Source organism: Sceloporus occidentalis, unplaced genomic scaffold, assembly GCF_023333645.1.
Source record: "Sceloporus occidentalis isolate IW3139 unplaced genomic scaffold, rSceOcc1.0.p SCAF_2, whole genome shotgun sequence".
In the NCBI taxonomy this organism is placed as follows: domain Eukaryota; kingdom Metazoa; phylum Chordata; class Lepidosauria; order Squamata; family Phrynosomatidae; genus Sceloporus; species Sceloporus occidentalis.
The window spans coordinates 158,930,152-158,950,935 of NW_028316982.1; the positions used below are offsets into that span (position 1 = coordinate 158,930,152).

General features: G+C 41.8%; 1 protein-coding gene across 3 annotated transcripts in view; it reads right to left on the reverse strand.

Annotated features, from left to right (window-relative positions):
- The window catches only part of FGF14 (fibroblast growth factor 14), a 375,861-nt gene that overhangs the window by 96,002 nt on the left and 259,075 nt on the right, over positions 1-20,784 (reverse strand). Inside the window, exon 1 of one of the 3 annotated variants that reach the window (XM_089511238.1) lies at positions 17,280-18,046. The exons of the other annotated variants lie outside the window; for them this stretch is intronic. Coding sequence (XP_089367364.1) covers positions 17,280-17,475 — 196 coding nt within the window. The 5' untranslated portion in view covers positions 17,476-18,046. Of the gene's footprint in view, positions 1-17,279; positions 18,047-20,784 lie in introns of those variants that run through there. 3 annotated transcript variants of the gene reach the window in all.

Below are 20,784 nucleotides of genomic sequence, written 5' to 3' on the forward strand. Positions count from 1 at the left end.
ACTGGTCAGGAGCACTTGCTATCAACTTCGGCTCATACGTCAGCTACGGCCCTTCCTGGAGCCAGGAGACCTTGAAACAGTAGTACATGCACTGGTAACCTCTTGGCTTCACATCTGTAACATGCTCTACATGGGGCTACCCTCGTGCCAAGTTCGGAAACTTCAATTGGTACAAAATATGGCAGCCAGGTTGGCCACGGGCACACCCAGAATTTCCCACATTACACCAGTTCCAAAATCTCTCCACTGACTGCTCATCAGTTTCCGGGCAAAGTACAAGGTGCTGGCTTTAACCATTAAAACCCTATATGGCTTGGGTCCTGACTACTTGCGGGAGCGCCTACTTCCATATAATCCTCCCCGCACACTTCGGTCCTCTGGTAAGAACCTGCTACAATCTAAGAAGACCAGACTTTCGGTGGTGACCCAGAGGACCTTCTCATCAGCTGCTCATAGACTCTGGAATGACCTGCTGGACGAGATCCGTCATATCACCCCCCTGGAAGACTTTAAAAAGGCTATTAAGATGGATCTCTTCCGGCAGGCCTTTCCAGGCTAGACTAGATTCATTAGACTGCCTCCTCCCTCTATCGATACCAATACTGGAATCTGGGTGACATACTCATCCCTGTCCTTCCCCTTCCTCTAGAGGAAGACTATTTCTCCTATTTCCTCTAGAGGAAGACTCAGATTTTTCTGCTCCTATTTGGGCTGCCAATGGAGTGGGCTGGGGTCATGGAGTGTGCTTGCTGCATCTCTAGGACGAGCAGCTCTGGGGCAGCCCCAATCCGCCCTTTTGGAGTAGTCTGTTTTGCCTCTTAGTAACATCTGAATTTTGTCAGTAGTTAGCTACTTGTTTGTCATTTATACAAATAGTCTCTCTCTCTCTTTCATACACACAAAACATACACCTACTGAACTGAGAGCTAGTGCTGGATCTGTAGGTGGGAATCCAAGTATAGACATGCACTCGACATGAAACACATTTCACTGTACCCTGGTCCATCAATACAATAATGCAACTGGAAGCACAGACTGACTAGACAGAGCAAAAATCACAGTCTGTGCTTGATGTCACTTTCCAGCATACATATTATTTCTGCTTTGAATGCTTCCCATCCAGTTCAAGAGTAACTGTGCAGAATTTTATTATAGGAATCAGTAATATTCTAGTTACCACTGCACTGTGAATAAATTATGTGCATAATGTAAAGGCTTTTAGGTACAATTTGATTGTTGGCCTCCAGTGGGAAACTGCAAGGATACAGTCAGAAGCACTAATTCTACAGCCATTGTTACTGTTATTACCTAGCATGTATCTGTGCTAAGAATACAGAAAAACAGGGACCCATAGCTAGACAGGCATGCATTTACTACATGGGCAAGAAAAGATTTATGGTGCAGAAATCAAGGCCTGATAGAATTTTAAGTACTGACATATGGATGGAAAATAATTATATTTACATATGCCATGCATATTATCCAAGTCCAACCTGTTCTAATACTATCTAAACCCAAGTGCCTGCAGAGTATCCCTTTTCCTTACTGAATGTTTAATGTGTGACATTCTGGAGACTAGGCAAATATTTCCAGCCATTCAGGAGCACTAATCATTTTGCCATTTTTGTCACAAAAACCAGTTAACAGACCCACAGACAATAACCAAGATTTAACAGAGCAAAACTCTCTATAGACTGCCTTCTTGAGTAGAGTAAGTACAGGCTACTGAAACATATATGAAAATTCTCATAGTAAAATTATTCAGCAAAGAAAAAAGTATTGAAATCTTGTTTTACTCTATTCCAGGATTAGGAAATAAGGTTTCCTTAATAATACTGCATCAAATGAAAAAAAAGTGCAAATTGAAATTGAAACCTAATGGAGAGGAATCTAGTTTCAGTGGTTCCCAATTCTGAATGGACAGGTGACACTGGACTTATTTCCATAAGCCTCAGCAGTCTTGCCAAAGATGACTGGTGTCAGAGATTCTGGAGATCCAACATTATCTGGGGACACAAACTGGGAAACACAGTTATAGATTAACAGCTGACAAATTTGCTATGTCTTTAAAGAATTTAAACCCATTCTGACCATTTATGTTCTCCCCATTAATTGTATATTGCTGATGTTATAACCCATTACAAACAGTGCTTCAACCATTATAGCTTTTTTGTCTTTGCTCTCTTAAAAGAATGGACAAGTGATAATGATGATACTGCCAGGCTAATATAACAACCAAGAGAAACATTTTGGGACCCTGAATTTATGACAACACCTGAAGAACCTATAACCCATTAGGGGACTATTCAAGGCTGTAGTGATGTTTTCTGAAAAACAGTGGGATGTAATCAGAACAGCCTACATTCAGGTTTGATATGTTCCATCAAAGTAAAGAATTAGCATACTTTACCGGTAGATTCAGAATCCACATTCATGTAAACAGCTGTGCTTGCCTTTCAGGGTTATTAAGCTATTTCAAACACATTAGGCACAAAGGTCAATGAGCTAAAATGAATTAGAAATCCTAACAGGGTGACATGGCTTTTAGGTTATGCTATCCTGTAAAGTGTAATGATGCTGTATAATAATAATAATAATAAGCCTCACTACCACCATAAAAACATCATTGATGTGTCAGAATGAGTGATGATAAAACATGGGCAGGATACAGACGGGCAGGGGAAGACGTCTTGGAGGTGTATTCTGCTGAATACGGAGCCTCCAGAACGCCCGCCCCGGGGGCGTGGCTCAGGTGTATGGGGCTTCCACATGGGGGGCAGCGAAGACGCCTCACCTGGGGCCGTTTCTGACCCGCAGTTTCCATACCGCCACCTCAGAGGACGCTGCAAAGAGAGAGGCAGCTTCTGCACGGGCGGCCAAAAACGGGCCTTTTTTTTTCTTTTGCCGGCTGGCAGATGCGCAGCTGCGCAGCTGCGGCGCTCAGCAGCGGCGGCAGAAAGCCTATGTGCACATTTAAAGCGCCCAAGCCCCTTTAAAACTTTTTCCCTCGCCCTGCCCAAGAACAATAGTGGTCTCCTGCCAGCTGGTGATCAGCTGGTGTTGGCATCCTTGTCCGCTTGCATGTTGCCAATGTCACCAGCATCATGGATGCCTCCTCTCCTTTGGTCCCCATGCTCTTGCTGAATCTGCAATGCACAGCCACAGCTGTCGCCGCTGCCACCGCTGTCCCCCTGCCATCCCCCATCACCTCCCTTGTACATATGTAAATATTTAAAGTTTTAGGGTTTTTTTATTGTTAGGTGAAAATGGCACAGGAATGTGTGTAGGGGTTCACTTTAAATTCCAAACTTTCCCCAATTCTAGCAGCGCATGCATACATGTTGCTCTAGGGTTAGGGTTAGGGTTACGAGCATTAAAATAGAGTGCAGCTGTGCTGCAGCTTCCACATCTGCATGGCATCTGATGCTCTAATTAGAGCCTCGGTGCAAACTGCGCATGTTCCAGGACCCTGACTCATTATGCGACGCAGCTGACTCGGAGCTTTTAAATGGGCAACTTAAATTAGCAGCGTAACAATTCTGGCGTACTGGTGCATCAGCTTACAGACGGAGCTGCGCAGCTGCGCAGCATACAGAAAAGAAGCGGGGAAAAGCAGCACCTTTTTAATGCCGCTTCTTCCCGCTTGGGGCGTGCGGGCGGCGTGTTCATGGCGGCATTCAGGTAAGGGCCGTCTGAAGGCTCTACCTTCATGACGTCATGAACACACCCCTTTTTGCCCGTCTGTATCCCGCCATTGTCTTAAGAACAAAACCTAAGTGGGGAAAAAAGTTAAAACTAATACTTCCCTGAGAGCTAAGTGCAAATGTTATAAATTGGGTCTAGGCACATCTCTCTAAAGAATCTTGGAATCTGTCAATAAAATACATTTTTGCCTACCAAGGAGATGAGAAATGCTTTGGGTAAAAGGAAAAAAAGAGATCAATATGAAGAGTTACTTTTTAGGAGAACCAAAGTGTTAAAAGAAAGTATATGTTATATGAAAAGACACTAAAGCACCTTGATGCTGCGGTTTCAAACCATCAAAATAATACATTAAACTGTAGGTGCAGCATTGATAATTTTGTAAGAAATGCACAATTGTTTATATTGCTTCAAATATTTGTTTTCCACTGGCAACTCCTTCTATTTTTCCTTCCTTTCTTTGGGCAGATAGCCTGTTTAGCATGAACTGAGAAAGAAATACAGTGAGACTTGGTATCCCTTGGTTTCAAGAGACGCCCCCCACAATGGGTATTCAAATTTATTTCTATACAATGACATAGTAAAATGGTATCCCTTATACAAAATAGCAAAATCAAGGTTTGACTTTGAAATGTAAAATATATCTTTTCAAGCCATGGGCAGATGAATCCATGCAGAATCCATGGACATGGAGGGCCGACTTAATCTTATAATATAGAACTGTTGTGAAAATTCTATCCGTCTCTTTAATTCTCATCCGCCCTGCTTTCCTAACCATGTGGGATTATTTGGTATGACACCATTGTGGTGTGTATTTTCTTATATTCACAGGTGGCAACTAAAGCCATAAAATGGGCAAAGGAACATGTACAATGTATAATTCCACACACTATGGAAATAGTTAAGAATTCAACATACAGATCCCCCATCTTACCAACTTTACTATCACAGTTTTCCCCTTAATAACACAGTTGATAAAGACTCTAAGAGTGAAGCTCCTTTTTACACTCACCTCACATCTGCCCATTCCCCCTTTCCTCCCTGGTCTCTGACTAGCGGTAAGTTTTTAAGCAGCATTAACACTAGGAAAATAGGGAAGTAGACCTGGAGAGATGCAGAATTTTAGTGTCAGGTTGCAGCAGCATGTCTGCAGTAGGCAATACAATAAACCTTAAGCTTGGAAAGATAGTGATTCTACTCTAGCTGATCCTACTGTAGCTGTGTGGACCTACAACAGGCAAAGTAAACAGCAGCTACTTCTAGAATCCTACTATGAGTGAACAGCAAAATAGAGAGAAAAGGGAGGGTAGATTAATCTGCTTCATCAACTGTCCTCAAAATATTTCCTTTTTAAAAGCACAGCTTTATATGTCTGTCCACAAAATGAAAATGCAGGATGATGAAAGAAAAAGACATTCTTCAATGCATTCTGGAAGAAGCATCCAAGTGGTCTCTAGAAGGGTAAAATGTTTTTATTTACTTATACAACATACAAGGCTTACTTGACCTGGTTATTTCATTTCACATGTGCATATTGTTAGTTACAATTAGAAAGGTTTTCTGAAACATCTTGAGATGCTCTTCTTTTCTGCATTGTAGGACACTATCTGTGGTCGAGGATCAACAGAGGGATATCAGGGTTTTTAGTTTAATTGCTGTTTTTATGCTTGATATTGTGTTTTAATATGTTATACTGTTTAATATTGTCTTAAGGGGGGGAGGGATAAAGTGTTTTTAATTGTTGTATATTATATTTTACTGTTGTCAACCGCCCGGATTGGTTTGCCACAGGGCGGTATATAAATAAATATTATTATTATTATTATTATTATTATTATTATTATTATTATTATTTCCATGCTAATTCTGCCTCTGGTACCATTTTTTTTTAATTAAAGGAGTAATGCCTATGAATACATCTACTTCATTAAATAAGGTCTAACTGTAAATATTCAGTTTTTGCCCTTACATGTATGTACATAAAAAGCAAAAGATGACCAAATACATTTTAAACAATTGGCAGGAAATGTCTGGTGATAAGAGGCCACACCTCTGAGCCTGCAGGACCGGAGCAGAGCATTGAGGACAGTGGGGCTTAGAGGTGTCTCATTCACGGGGTGACCATGAATCAAAGTCAAAGGCAATTAACAGAAACTTGAAACAGGACTGTCAAGTGGATAAATGGAATCATTAAACACAATTAGTAAAGGTGAACCACCACACAGCTGCGGTTAAGCAACCTTGTCTGTTAAACCTGCTAGTCTTTTCCCCATAGAATTAATTTATTGGTATCTGGCTAAATTTAGTTGCTAGTTGAGAACGCATTGTTTAGTTGAGAGTGCATTATAACAAACAAGCAAATTGATTACAAGCAATACCAGCTTTATTAGGAATATGTCCATTCTTTTCTTTAGCATTATCATGGCACTGAGATTAAAACTGAAAGAACACTGAAATCTTACAACAGATTATTTAATCTGTAAATTGCATTTCTACTACATTTTTCTAATCTAACCGAGAATATAGGGCTTCTAAAGAACAGAGAATATAGGGCTTCTAAAAATGTGGTGCATCTATAAGTAATCAACACTTTCCTGGGAGTAAACACCACTGCAACAACTATTATTAGACTTTAAATTAAGTTGATTTTGTATGCTGTTTCCCCTCTAGTAGTCAGAAACTTTAAAAAGCTTAGAGAAAGATAGATGCAGCTTCTGTTAACATTTATTCCTAAAAACTGCAGAAAAACATTTGGGGCAAAACAGACTGGCAGTAGGAGCCAGGTTGGAGGTGGCATCCAAATGCGTTTAGATGCCGCATGCATTTCACCAGGAAGCCACACAGCTGACCACACGTGTGGCAGCTTTATGGCGTTTTGGCGGCACAGAGTTTAGACACGCCGTGCTGCCAAAATGCTAAAAAGCCACGGTGGCAAGAGCACCCTTTTTCCACTCCAAAAAGAAGTGGCATTCTGCAGCTTCTTTTTGGGCTGGAAAAATGCCAGATCAGGGCCGCAGTGTGCCATTGTTTTGGCCCATTGTCTCTAGAATTCCAAACCTGAGGAGATTCCATGCAGCTGGAATGCACAAAACATTTGCTTCTCTTCCCAAATAGTAATGAATTAATAAGAAACTATGAAAATAAAATTAACTGAAGCATGAAACCAATGGTGCAAATGCAAAAACAGCCACATCACTAATTCTCTAGCAGTCATTGTAGAAGCATTTTTTTTTCTTTCTTTAGGCTTCTTTTCTCAGTGTTCACCTGCTTGCTACTCTCTTCATGCTCTGTTATCTCTTCAGCTCATATTCTGGAGTCATTCCAACTGCTCATTCCTCTTTCCCTCATATTTTTGTCTTCCTTCCTTACCATACTACATATCTAATCTGGGCCAAAGCAACTAGGACACATATCTTCTTTAGGAAGCTTCGGGAGAGCTGTCAGACTGAACCAAAAGGGATCAACACTGAGGTCAAAGTATTCTTAAATGCTTAAAAACTGAGTAGGAAGTTGTATGGGTTGGTCTTTTTGATGTTGTCCCACCAGCACCAAGGATGATCCATATTTCTTTAAATATGCCCTCTTCAGAGGCATGAATCTAGACTCCTCCATATACATTCTGCTCCTACATCCCAAAACATGTCTAAATGAGCAGTTTCTCAAGATCCCTTTAAAAGATCATGCTTTAAAGCATTACATGAAAATACACTCACTCAAAACAAAACAAATAAAAAAAGAAAAAGAAAAGAAAAGAAAAGAAAAGAAAAGAAAAGAAAGAAAGAAAGAAAGAAAGAAAAGTGGGAGATCATCAAAAGTGTAAAATAATACACTCTGTTTCAGAGTTAAGGTACTGGCAGTATTTGAAAGTTGTACAGTTTAGAAACAATTATCCCCAAATAGAAGACATTCTCTGCCAATAACTCAGCAGATTTTGGTAATTATGAAAAGGTGGTAAATTGCTGTTTTATTTGTTATCATTTTATTTTCACTGCCAGGCATGAGGAGAGGTGCTTGTGGGATATTCTACCTTATTTTCTAACACAACTTGGTTGGCACTCGGTACTGTGCTTCTTGACATATAGGATGGGTTGCTGTATCATATAGTACTCTGCTTGAGGCAGTAAAGTCTCAAGCTACCCCTGCCAAGTTAGTACTAGATTTTCACAGGATAAATATGCTTAATCTGTAGAGCTAATTCAAACAAAAACTGTTTACAGACACCATTTCTGGCCAGGCTAATGCCTACTGTCAAGGGCGGGGGGTTACCAGTGAGAAATAGGATATGTGGAAACACTGGTAGGGATGGCCAATTATCTTCTCTGTGTGTGTGTGTTTGTGTATGTGATTTTGGCAATACTATTTTGAGCTACACTAGCTAAAAAAAATAGCTTGTGGTTGCTGTTGACTGTACATTATAATGCCCATTCACACTGATATTTGTCTGTGTAAAAGTTCTCTTGAAAGGGAGCCACATTGTCCATTGGTACTGAAAGAATGTAGTGTGTGTCTTGCAACAATCTGATCCTACAACAAATATTCTACTACTAATAAAATAATATATTAGCGAGTGAGAAGAACAAACCAAACCTGTCCACAAAGTTGGAGGAATCTATCAAGCAAATCTACTGAAACAACTGAATTTCAAGCATTTTATGTCATGTGTCACAAGTCAGCCATGAACCATTTGTACACATGAACAAAAGATATATCCAAATATCAGTGTATTCAGTGTCTTGCAGAGGTATTCAAACCCTGTCCCTTGATTTTTTTTTTTTTTTTACAACTGAAGTGAATTCAACTGGCATTGTTGCCACTTGATATATATCAAAATACCCAACACTATGAAAGTGCAAAATATTTTTATCATGGCACATTTGTTAAGTAAACATAAGTCCTTAGTCCAGCACTCAAACCACTGCACCAGCACCACACTGGCTCTTAGCAGTGGGTGACTGGGTGATCCTCACTCAGTCACTGAGTTTCAGCAGACAGCCTTCTATTGACAGAACCATGGTTCAATCCCAGGTTGGAACACAATGACATGTAGGAAAGTCAAAGAGGCTAGTGTGAATACTTGTGCAAGGCCCTGTTCTTATATGCAATAAAATGTCTGATCTAGCAAATGGAGATCCACACGAAATTGAAATCACATGAATCTATTAGATGTTCTTGTGTAACACTTTAAAGCATGATATACATAAGAACATATTAAATGGACATATTAAATATACAGTAGACCCATATCTGCACTGCACTTCTGGTGTTTGTCAAGTGATGTGACTTTGCACTAGAATATGTAGATGATGATGATGATGCACCCTCCCATCTGTTTCCATCCATTTTCTCCTTATTCCAGATATTAGACATTTTGGTCTAAATCACACACAGTATTTTTGGAGGAGAACTGCACAAGTGGTGTTCCTTTGATTTTTCTAATTGAGCAAGCAGCAATATATTTGTTCATGTTCTTCATAGGCATGTTATGGCTTGTGCATCTTATTATACAACTGGATCTACAACCTGTTGCTTAACCAGGTACATCCCTGAAAAGTGTGTGTGATTGCTCCTTTGTGTATAGTTCAGAACTAGATGTTGGGAATCACAATATCATTTTCTCTTGTGGAATGATACACTCGTCCCTTCATATTTGTGGCTTTGGCTTTTGTAGCTTTGATTATTCATGGATTTTATTAATATATTATCTCTAGGAATATCTAGGTCCTCCAGTGCAACTCTATGGTAAACATTAACCAAAAGTCACACTGAAAGACCTAGATATTACTAGAGAGAACACTTCACTAGACATTTGTAGCTCCTCCAGCGCAATTCTATGGTCAATGTCTGGCAGATGTTGATCACAGAGTTGCACTGGAGGACCTAGAGATTCCTAGAGAGGTGTTCTCTCAAGTAAAAACAGTGTTTTTTGGTTTTTGCAGTTTTTTCACATTCACAGGGGTCCTGTGTCCCCAGTCTCAGCAAATGTGGAGGGACAAGTGTACTTTTTAAATACCAGATAGTTAGTTGTGTGGCAATACCAGGATCCATGGCTGTGTATACATCATTCATGCATATTCACAAAGACAGTTTTTAAGAGAGGGATTAGATGCCTGCATACACACACACTGCTCACTTTATGTCAGGCTTAATTCAGTAGACTTATAGTCCAAATAACAGCCCTATGTGGTATAAAAGAGATACTAAGGCAGCTATCTGAACATCATATAAGGACTTTTTTATTTTCAAAAATCTAATTTTAGCAGCGCTATTCCATTAGAGTAGTGGCACTGCTATTATTCAAAAGGATTGCAAGTCCAGCTCCTGCAATCTGCTTTGAGAACCAAATGAAGGGAATTTATTTGTATTCCCAATCAACTCCACCCAGGGAAAGAATCTGGTCAGAGTTACCTTGGCAATGCACAATTTCAAATATTTTAAATTAGCTTCTACTTTAAAAATGAAATTTGAATAAGGAGAGGAGAAACAAAGAGCTCTCTCTCTCTCTCGCTCTCTCTGATTCTCTTTTTAAAATAAAAGCCTTTTGGAACCATAGATATATGCATTCCTTCAGAGGTTATCATACAGTGACCATACAAGGAATGTTTTGTACAAAGATTTGTCTTCCAAGGGAATCCTGCACTTGGAATCCCAACATGTTAATGAGCACAATAAGTAACTGCAGAAGGTCTTGGGGCTCATTTTCAGCCCCAGTGACCCTGTGAAAGCTGCACAGATGGATAAAAGATGCAAAACAAAACCCACAAACCCACAAACAATAAAGACAAAACAAAACTGGAGGTGGCCAGACACCTTCTTCTAGTTTTGAAAAAAAGGTGTATTTTTTTTTAATGACAATCTCTGCAGGAGCCCCCTCCAATCTATTTTAAAACCTCTGTCAATTTTCTTGGATCAGAGATTCAAACTCCTTTTTTGCCAGAAAAGAGGAAATCTGGGGAGATTCTGCAGGAGTTTGTGTGCTGCAAAAAGGGGCATGGGAGGCTATGTCTAGGGTTCAAATCAGTCTTACATTTATGTGGTTCAAGAATGATCTGAGAGAATGTGACCTCTTAGAACACACCCTACACTCTGCTATAGAGATAGCAGATGCACACTCTCAGACCTGTTTGTCCACTACTGAGTTTGGAACGTTACTTTTAAGTGAGTCATTATGTAACTTGTTATAAAACCCCCAAAAGACTCTCTCCCTCCCCCATAGCACACTGTTACCTTACCTTTTAGTTCTTTTTGAGGCTAGTGGGGAGATAGAAAGTAAGAAAGTAGTCTAAACATTTTTTTGGGGGGGAGGGGAATCTCCTCTAAATGCTTTTTCCAAAAGTAATAAGAAAATATAACAATTACACATTACTCATAACATTAACCATATTACCAGTTTTTGCACTGTTTGGAAAAGGAGCACTATTATGCCATATAACCCCAGAAAGTAGTGTGTTACAGGTAACATCATCATTAGAAGCATGTTGTTTCCAAGCTCAGAACTAACATTAATGATCTCACTGAAGCAGCCTTAGATGGCTCAAAAATTCTCTGGAACACATTTTCTGAAGTGGCTTCCCACCAATAATTTGAACGCTTATCCAGAATGATGATACTTTATACCATTTTAGACAATCCAGCCAGAGAAACTATATGTAAGTTTAGTAAAACTTCTAAAGAATAATAAAAAGGAGGGAAGTGACATTTATAAAGATATGCAATTTCTGGCAAGATAAAGCCTCATTGCAAACAGCAGGATGCTAGAAAAATAAAATTGCCACACATGAAATATTTAGCATACACTGTAGAAACAATTATAGAAGAACACATGCTTTGTTATGAGACATTTTTACAGCCAGCCCACCTTCTTTACTAAAATAATTCCATAATGCAAAGTAGGAAAATGAATGCAACTAAATTAAAAACAAACTGACACAAATAAGTAGCTGTACAATTTACATAGCTAATTACAGACTAATAAATAACTGCTTGGTCACCTGTAGTGACTGAGAATTGTCTCCAGGAAAGTACCCAAAGAAAAGGTTGCAAAAGTCATTTATTTCCTTTATTTTAGGCCACTGACTCATATACTGTAGGTATGTGAGTCCCAGTAAGAAAGAAAATGCACACAGACAAAGCACAATGTATTGCATTGTGCACACACTGCCAAACACATGGGTGATGCTATATACTCTTACTCTGTCAAATAGCTGTCTGTGTTAGTGAGAGACAAATCTGGTTCCCGGCCATCTTCCATGCAACAAGTGATCAACTCTGACTGACTGCTGGCCACATTTTCCTCACATGCAACAGCAGATGTGAAATCTACTGTTGTACATGAGGTTTTTTGAATCAGTGCCTATGTTATTTATTTATGTATTTATCTACTGAATGTGTATTTCAATTGAACCATAAATTGCACTGGGAGTGCATGAGACATTCAGGGTTTGTTTGGTTTTTTGGTCCCATTTTCCCACGCATCAAATAAACCAAGTTTACACGCCCTGCTACCAAAGGAAATCCTATCACAAACATCCAGTTACACACACCTTATGTTTTGTTTCACAGAAGATTTCTTTTCAATTTTTTATAAAATATAGTTTGGGGGCAGGGAGGCGGTCAAGTGGGGGAAGATCAATTGCTCTGTTTGGAGAAAGAAACACAGAAAACCCAAAGACACCTTCTGAAATCAATGTGCTAAGATGTTTAATATACTAAAAGAACTATCTCTTTATTTGACATTCTAATTTTTAAGTTATAACACAGTAATCCTGGGCAAACTTATTTGGGAACTGGGCAAGGTGAACACAGTGGGATTTTTCTTCTGAGCAGACATACACAGTATTTCACAACATGGATGCAGTACTGCATACACTTATATGGTAGTAAGCCTTACTCAAGTCAATGAGGGGTTTTTATTTACTAGACATGCATATACATACAACTGCAGTATTTTATATTTACCACCCTTAGATATTATAAAAATATGTAGATCTTAAAAAATGAAGCTAAAAACAAATCAGTTACACCCCACGCCCAAACGTATTTATTTGGAAGTAAGACCAATTGGTATCCACAAGTCAAACATACAAGAAAATGCTTGGAGTTGAAATAAATAAATATAAATATAGCTGGGGCAGGCTTTTCATAGTTAAATTTCCATGTACCAGTAAAGACTTCAATTCATGTACCTGCATCTGATGAAAGCTCTATTCAAAGCAACAAAAAGTCAACCGAGATTTTAAAGTATAGCCCTTTGAATCCATCTCACTCAAAAATAAATAAATAAATAGATCTTCCAGCTGCTAACAGCTTCATAATATATACAGTAAAAACTTTCTAAGCATTACAGCTTAAAGCAGATTTCCGGAATAACCCTAGCTACAGTTTGAAAAAGCTTGAGCAGATTCATATTTAGTTACATTGTCAGAAATAAGGGCTCTGGAATTATAAATCCTTGGTGCTTGAGGTTTTCTTTACTTACCCTAAAACAAAAGTGTTAAGAATAACAAATAATAATAATAATAATAAGAAGAAGAAGAAGAAGAAGAAAAGAAACAAAAACATTTGCAAATTCTACAAAGATATTTTGCAAACATTCTTTACTTGAGGCATGAGCTTTAAAAAAGGGAATGTGCTCTGAAGGAATCCTAATTAAATCAATCTAAATATCATTTTAATACAGATTGGATTTTTGCATTTTCACCTACATATCCTAGAACTATACCCTATGAGAACAACAAAAATATGATTTTTAATGGAGAATGAATCTGAATTATTGCCTCCAACTTGTTGGATTTTCTTTCTGTTAACAGTCTACCCATGGCACTTATTTAAAGCTATTATTGTACACAGAACAGACTCGATCCTTTGATTACAAACTACTAAGAGACAGCAAGTTTTAGTAATTCATTGGCTTAAAATATAAATTATTTAATTATGTATTAAATGCAATTCCTTTTTCATAGAATATATGTGGCTATCTTAGATATTTAATTGCTTGGTGATAAGCTTGATAGCTAAGTTCTGATAAAGCAGTATTACTATTATTGCTGTTTGGGTCTTCTCTGTCAGTATTCAAAGCAGTTTTACCCACCAGTGGGGAAAATATACAAAATTTCTGTCATTTTTATTGGGATATTAGTTGTAGAGACCTTTTAAAAAAGAGCCATTTGTAATTAAAGAAACATCAGCTGATAGCAAAAAATGATTTCAAAAGCTCTTTTCAAATAATAAAAAAGAGAAATACTTTATTCTTTTAGTAATGAAAATACATTGTCACAAAGTTGCTAGTGCCAAAAAGTGGCACCTGTGTGTGTAAAACTGAACAAAACTTGATTTGAAATGGTGCCATTGATGTTGCTTCGCTGAGGTTGCTTTCGGATGAGTATGACATTTAGCCACTGTAGCCTTCACTGTAATGCCTGAATTTATTAAAACATGGGCTTTGGAATAGATACTATGAGTACAGTATGACAATCAGTAGTTGCTGCTGTCATCACTTCATTCAACATGCCATTCCTATTTACCCTTTTAATTTCAGTTGAACCCTTAAACCTACCTCCTTTTTTGTATGTATCTGACTGGTAACATAAAAAGTGTTTACATTTACAAGTCCATTAACCAAACTCTCCATTAAGTGTAACTAGTACTCTAGAGAACAATACAAAGCTTTCTCAAGTGAGCAAAAGCATGTCAGTACGGTCTCTGGTACGTTTTGTGAATGGAAAGATCTTGCTTTACACACAAAAGTGTAAAATATAAAAGGCTTATGGAACAAATTAAACCTATGGTAAGAAACATATTTCTGGGGTGGGGATCCCCCTTCCAGTTATGGCAGGGAAGATGATAACTTTGCCACACTAAATAAGCCAAACAACAGACAACCTGAGCATCACCAAAGCAGAAAATTCTCAGAGAAGAAGCAGTTTTCGTTTCACATTGATTTTATGGTGTGTTTGTGTTTTGATCAACTCCATCTGGAGCTGGAGTATATATGAAGTAGCATTCTCTCTATCCCTAAGAGAATACTGCATTAAGCGAGGAGAGAGAGAGCAATGGAAGAGGACAGAGAAAGATGTAAATGCACAAATGCATGGTACATCTGGTATGCCAGCTTGTTCAAATACAGAAAAGGCTCCTTCAGCCACTCTTACTATTGTTTGAACTGCCTTCTCTGGGAAAGGGAGGGTGTCAGGCCCCTGACTGTATTGAAGGCTAAAAGCAGCAAGGAGACACAAAATGAAGGAGAATGAAAAAGGAAAAGGAAAACCAAAATGTGTATTTGGATGGCTGGAGAGGTGGTATAGAGGTAAGTGCCGAGAGACGTCCAAAGGGGACTGGAGCATCCCAGAGTGGAAAGGATGATCATTGGCATCGACATGACTAGAGTAAGGCAGCTACAAAGCTTGCAGAAACAGGGTATTGTGGGAATTGGGCTTCCCCCATATATACACTCCAAGGATTCTCCACTTCAATAGCTATGACTTCTTAAAGCCACAGTACTCCAAAACGGATAGCCCTCCGGAACGATTATCTTGTCTGGTGTTATGCATTTTTTGAAATTCCAAAATGTTTGTTCAAATGACAGAAGGCACTGTATGTCGCAACTACTGCTCCCCTCAAAACATACCATCTGTATATACCTTTGCATTATTGAATCATGGGAAACCTTGATTAATACCTGACTGTTTACCATTTCCCCCCACAGCTTCACATCATTTTCATTCATGTACCTTTCATGAAACTGAACTCATCAATAGTGCAAAGAACCCTTTTCTTTATTTGATGACAGGCAGTGCAAATATCTCTTTGCTAGTTCTACACTTACACTGAACAGTTACTACAAATGTGATTACTCCCAGGATTTCTTTGTATTTATTAAATGTTACCATCAACAGCATTTAAACAAAAAGGGAAACAATGCAAAACCGGGAAGGTAATCAGAATTTTGTGGGTTATTTATTCATTTATTTGGTTAGGACTCTATCTGTGCTGCTGTCATACATTACTGTATGCGACCCTTGGCTCCAAAAGGAATTTAAATTTCTGTGGGATTCCCAGATTTCTTCACTTCCAAAAGATGCGTTGTTAGAATCTTGTAAGCAGAAAGAGTAACGTATTTTGCTATGTGTTGTGCTGTACCTATAGTCCACCCAAAATCACACCCTGTTCAGCTAAAATATTTGGAAAAACACTCCTTTTCCCACATGAAAACAAAGCAACAAAACTGGCCATGAATAAAGAGGATCCCAGCCCTGTCTCCTGAATTAATTCGTTTGAAATAATAACCGTGTTTCCAGCTCCATCCTAACAGTCACTGCAGCTGAACTGCCAGAGAAATGCCATCTGAAAGTGTGTGTATATGTGCCTTAAAATCAACTTTTGGCGACCTCATGAATTCCACTGGGTTTTCTTAGACAAGGGATACTCAGAGGTGGTTTCCTTCCTCCGAAACATAGCCTACAGCACTTGGTATTCATTGGGGTATTAACTAGGGTCGACCCTGCTTAGCTTCCAAAGAAAGACAGGCTAGCCTTGAACTGTATTTAAGACATTGAACTGGAAGAAGGGTGGGGCAGAATTAAATTTTCCAGACACTTTTTTACTCCTCTGGCTGTGACTGTGAGAAGAAGAAAACAAGTCCCCCATTATTTCAAGGACTGTGTCTCAAGGTGTTTAGATGCTTGTAACTGCCACTAGCTCAGTGGGTTGCCCTGGGATAGGCTGCATTCCCTCTTCTCTCCAATGGGCAGAAGTACTATGAGACACTTGGGGGTGAGATGTTGCACACAGAGCCCACCTCCTCAAGGTCACTGAGTCTCCTCAGATGTCCCTTTTATTATTATTATTATTATTATTATTATTATTAAATTTTATTTATAAGATGCTGTAGGTTTACACAGCGCTGTACATAAAAATAGAATGAAATGAAATGAAATAATCCTGCTTTGCTCACCGGTCACTAAAAAGGTTGAAATCACGAGCTTTCTCTGCCAGTCCAAATGTGTGTATGAATCCGCTTTAGCTTATGGGGACTGAAAGGAAGCATTCCCTTCAGGCAAACTGTCTCAGACTCAGCCTTCATTCCTGTGAAATGGACTCAATAGAAACAGACCCACTAGAGCCAGGGTGGCATAGTGGTTTGCATCCTGGACTACAACTCCTGGAGGCCAGGGTTTGATTCCCAGCTCGGGCATGGAAACCCCTGGGGTGACCTTGAGCCAAGTCACACTCTCTCAGCCTCAGAGGATGGCAATGGCAAACCTCCTCCGAACCAATCTTGCCAGGAAAACTTCGTGATAAGTCGAAAAGGACTTGCAGGCACCCAGAAACACTAAAGCCAGAAAGAGCAGAGGAAGTCAGCACTGGAAGACAAAGAGGGGCTGCATCCACACTGGAGAAATAACCCGATTTGGCACCGCTTTAACTTGTTGTCTGGCTCAAGGCTATGGAATTCTGGGAGTTGGGGTTTGTTGTGGAGCCCAGGGCGGGCGCTGCCAAACCGGGTTAATTTCTCCAGTGTGGATGCATCCCTTAAGGACACACACACACACACACAAAGAAGCCTGGCCCCCCGCACACACCTTGCCGCCGCAACCTCCTCTTCTTGAGGCCAAAGATGCGGACCTTGGAGAAGATGTCCACCAGGTTGCCGTTGCAGAGCCCCCGGTTCTTGCTGGGGCTGTTGCGCCTCCTGCTGGCCGAGGGCCGGTCCCAGTGCTGCAGGTCCCGCGCCTGGCGCTTCTGACGGATCAAGCCGCTGGCGATGGCCGCAGCCATGGCCGCCTCTCTCTGTGTGTGTCTCCCTCTCCCAGTCGCGGGGGGACCCTTCCTGGGGCTGCGGGGGAACACTGGGGTCGTGTCCTGATGGCTCAGCCGAGGAGAGGACCCATGGCCCTGGAGGGGGTCACCGCATGGAGCTAGCAGCAGCAGCAGCAGCAGCCGCCAAGATGGGGATGGAGATGTTGGGGATGGAGATGTGGATGCTGCTATTAGCGGCTCTTTCTCTAAGCGGTCCTCAGTGCCCGGCTCATGCCCGCTTCTCCCTCAGTTTCCTCCACTGCTTCCTCCTCCTCCTCCTCCTCTTCTTCCTCTTCCTCTTCCTCCTCAAGGCTGCCGTCCAGTGCCTCGGAAAGCAGCAGCAGCAGCATCTGGAAAGCCCGCGCTTCGGCTCCGGAGCGGCCGCCTTAAGCACCAGCGCTTCGGTCCCACCCCAGACACACACTCACACACACTCTCTCTCACACACACACACACTCACACACCCCCCCCCTCACACAAAAGCGCGCTCCTCCAGCCCGAGAGCGCGCCCACTCCCCCCTTTGAGGCACCACCTGAGGGAAGGGATGTGGAGTGAGTGGTGCCTTAAAGGGGTGGCGAGGGAAGCAGGCAGAAGGGCTGGGCAGGGAGGGGGGACCCAAACCCCAAGCCACAACCCTATGATGATGATGCCAAGGAGGAGGGAAGGGGAAGGGGAAGGGGAAAGGGGTGGGGAAGGCAAGGGGAAGAAGGCGCGGGGGCTGGAGCGCCTTTGGGCGGGGGAAAAAGAAGCCGCCTTCTTCTTGTTGCCACGAGGCAAGAAGAAGCGGGAAGGGTCCCTGGGGGGCTTTGGTGTGTGGGTCTGTCTGTCTGTCTGTCTGCCTTTGTGTATGTGAGGAAGAAACAGAGAGAGAGAGAGGTGTCCATGAAGGAGGGGGAAAGCGCTACTTTTGGCGCCCGGGGCTGAGGGCGAAATTGTGGTGGCCTTTAAAAGGGCGACCCAGGTGTGTCCTGGACACACAAAAAATAAGAGGGCTTTCAAGAAGAAAAAAAGCCGCCTTGAGTCCCTGTACTGGGAGGAAGGCGGGTTAATAATAATAATAATAATAATAATGGAGGACAAGACCAACTAAAAAGCCCAACACCCGACTTAACGTGAATCCCAGGGTGACCAGACACGTCGTCCTTTCCCCGAACCTTTCCTCGTCCATTTCAGCTTTCTGTCCAGAAGGAGGGGGTACCAAAACGTGCCCCCCCCCATTTTGAGCCTGGGTTTACATTTCTATTTGTGTGAATGTTTTCCCCCCCTCGCTTTTCTTAAGTCATGTTCCCCCCGTTTTTCCTCGAGGGTCCTCCAATCCGCGGTGCCTCTGTCCCCCTCCTCCTGCTCCTGCTCCTGGGTCGAGGGGACACCAGGTCACCCGCTCTGTGTGTCCGTCCAGCGATGCTCCAAATGGAGGGGCCTTTGGGAGCCCCTCCTGGAGAGAAGGTTGAGATGTAAGGCGTGTCCTGGAAAAGGAGGACGCCTGGTCGCTCTGAGGCAAGGAAAGGAGAGCGGGAAAGAAGTTGCAACTAAGCGGGCTCTCCTTCCTTCTCTCCCTCCTCCTCCTCCTCCTCTCTTTGAGGGGGAGGGAAGTGTAGAGTGTTTCCTTCGCCTCCCCCAGTGTTTCCCTTCTCTCTCTTTTTCTCCATCCCGGTGTCCCCCACAGTCCTCCTTCCCTGCCCCACCTCAGGATGCTTGGCCATAATAAAGAGCCCCCGATAAAAGTGGTGTCCTCCCTCCCTCCCTCTCTCTCTCTCTCTCACACACACACACTCCTTGGCTCCATGCCCGGGCTTCAGGCTGGCTCTGAGGCAGGAAACGCGAGGGAGAGGTGGCAGGGAAGAGCCTGCCAAACCAAACACAGCCGCCGGCTCCCTCTCAGCCTCCTTTGGCCTCTCCTCCCTCTGCGCTTTGCCTTCCTGCTCCATCTAATACCAGTTTCCCGCCCAGGAGAGCCAGCCTGTAGTCTCTGGTTTGAGGGCTGGACATTCAGGGTTCAGCTCCCCACTCTAGCATGGCACCCTGTTTGGGTCACCTTGGGCAAAGTCACTCTCTCTCAGAGGGCCCTGGCAAGGGCAAACCTCCTCTAAAGAAACTTGCCCAGAAAAACCAATGATGTAGGGCCAAACAGACAGGCCAAAATAAGGCTGCTTTATTCACTTTGGAGGTATGCTGTTTAAATGATGCATGTGTACTAAGAGGCCTGAAGCCATGCCAAAGCCACGCTCCAATCCTAAGGACGAGCGCAGCTTCTGGCCTCTTTTGAACATTTGAACAGCATACCTCCTAAGTGACCCAAGCAGCTTTATTTTGGCCCGTCTCTTCAGGCCCATAGAGTCGCCATAAGTCAGAAAGGACTTGAAGACTGTGCTTGCGCACACACACACACACACACACGCACACACATATACAGAGAGAGAGAGAGGAAAGGCAAGCAAGAGGGGCAGAGGGAGATCAGAACCACTGCCCTGCCCTGGCTTTTGGACTCTAAAAAGGCCCCCACAAAGGCAGCCTTGGCTCTCCTCTGGGCTTCTCCCTCTTTGGAACAAGGTGCCATGATTTACAGGACACTGGATTTGGGAGGTAAAACCCACACATATATACCAAAGATCACGTGAAAAGTGTAAATATGTTTTAACTGCTCCCTGCCCAAATTAAAAGGAAGACGTAGTTTAAGCCGCAACATGAACAGACACAATAAAACCCACAATCAGCACAGAACAATACACATGCAAATCACTCCTGCATTCCCAGGCTCACACAGTATGTATGTGTGTGTGTGTACACACACACACACAAAGTTGTCCCTCCATATTCGCTAGGGTTAGGGGAACAAGACCGCTGTGAATATGGAAAAACCGCAAATAAAAACACTGTTTTTACCTGAGAGGACACCTCTCTAGGAATCTCTAGGTCCTCCAGTGCAACTCTGTGGTCAATGTCCAACATACAGTGACCACAGAATGGCACTAGAGTAGCTACAAATGGTCTTTCAGTGCAACTTTTAGTTAAAGTTGACCACAGAGTTGCACTGGAGGACCTAGACAGTCCTAGAGAGAACATAGTAATGAAATCCGTGAATAATCAAATCCGCAAATATCAAAGCTGCAAATATGGAGGGATGACTGTATACTCATTTTTTTCCAGGCAAGCATTTTCTGAAGATGCCAGCCACAGATGCTGGCGAAACGTCAGGAAGAAAATCTAGAACATGGCCACACAGCCCGAAAAACCCACAAAAAACTATTTATGAGAAGTGTGTGTGTGAGTGAGAATACAATAGGATA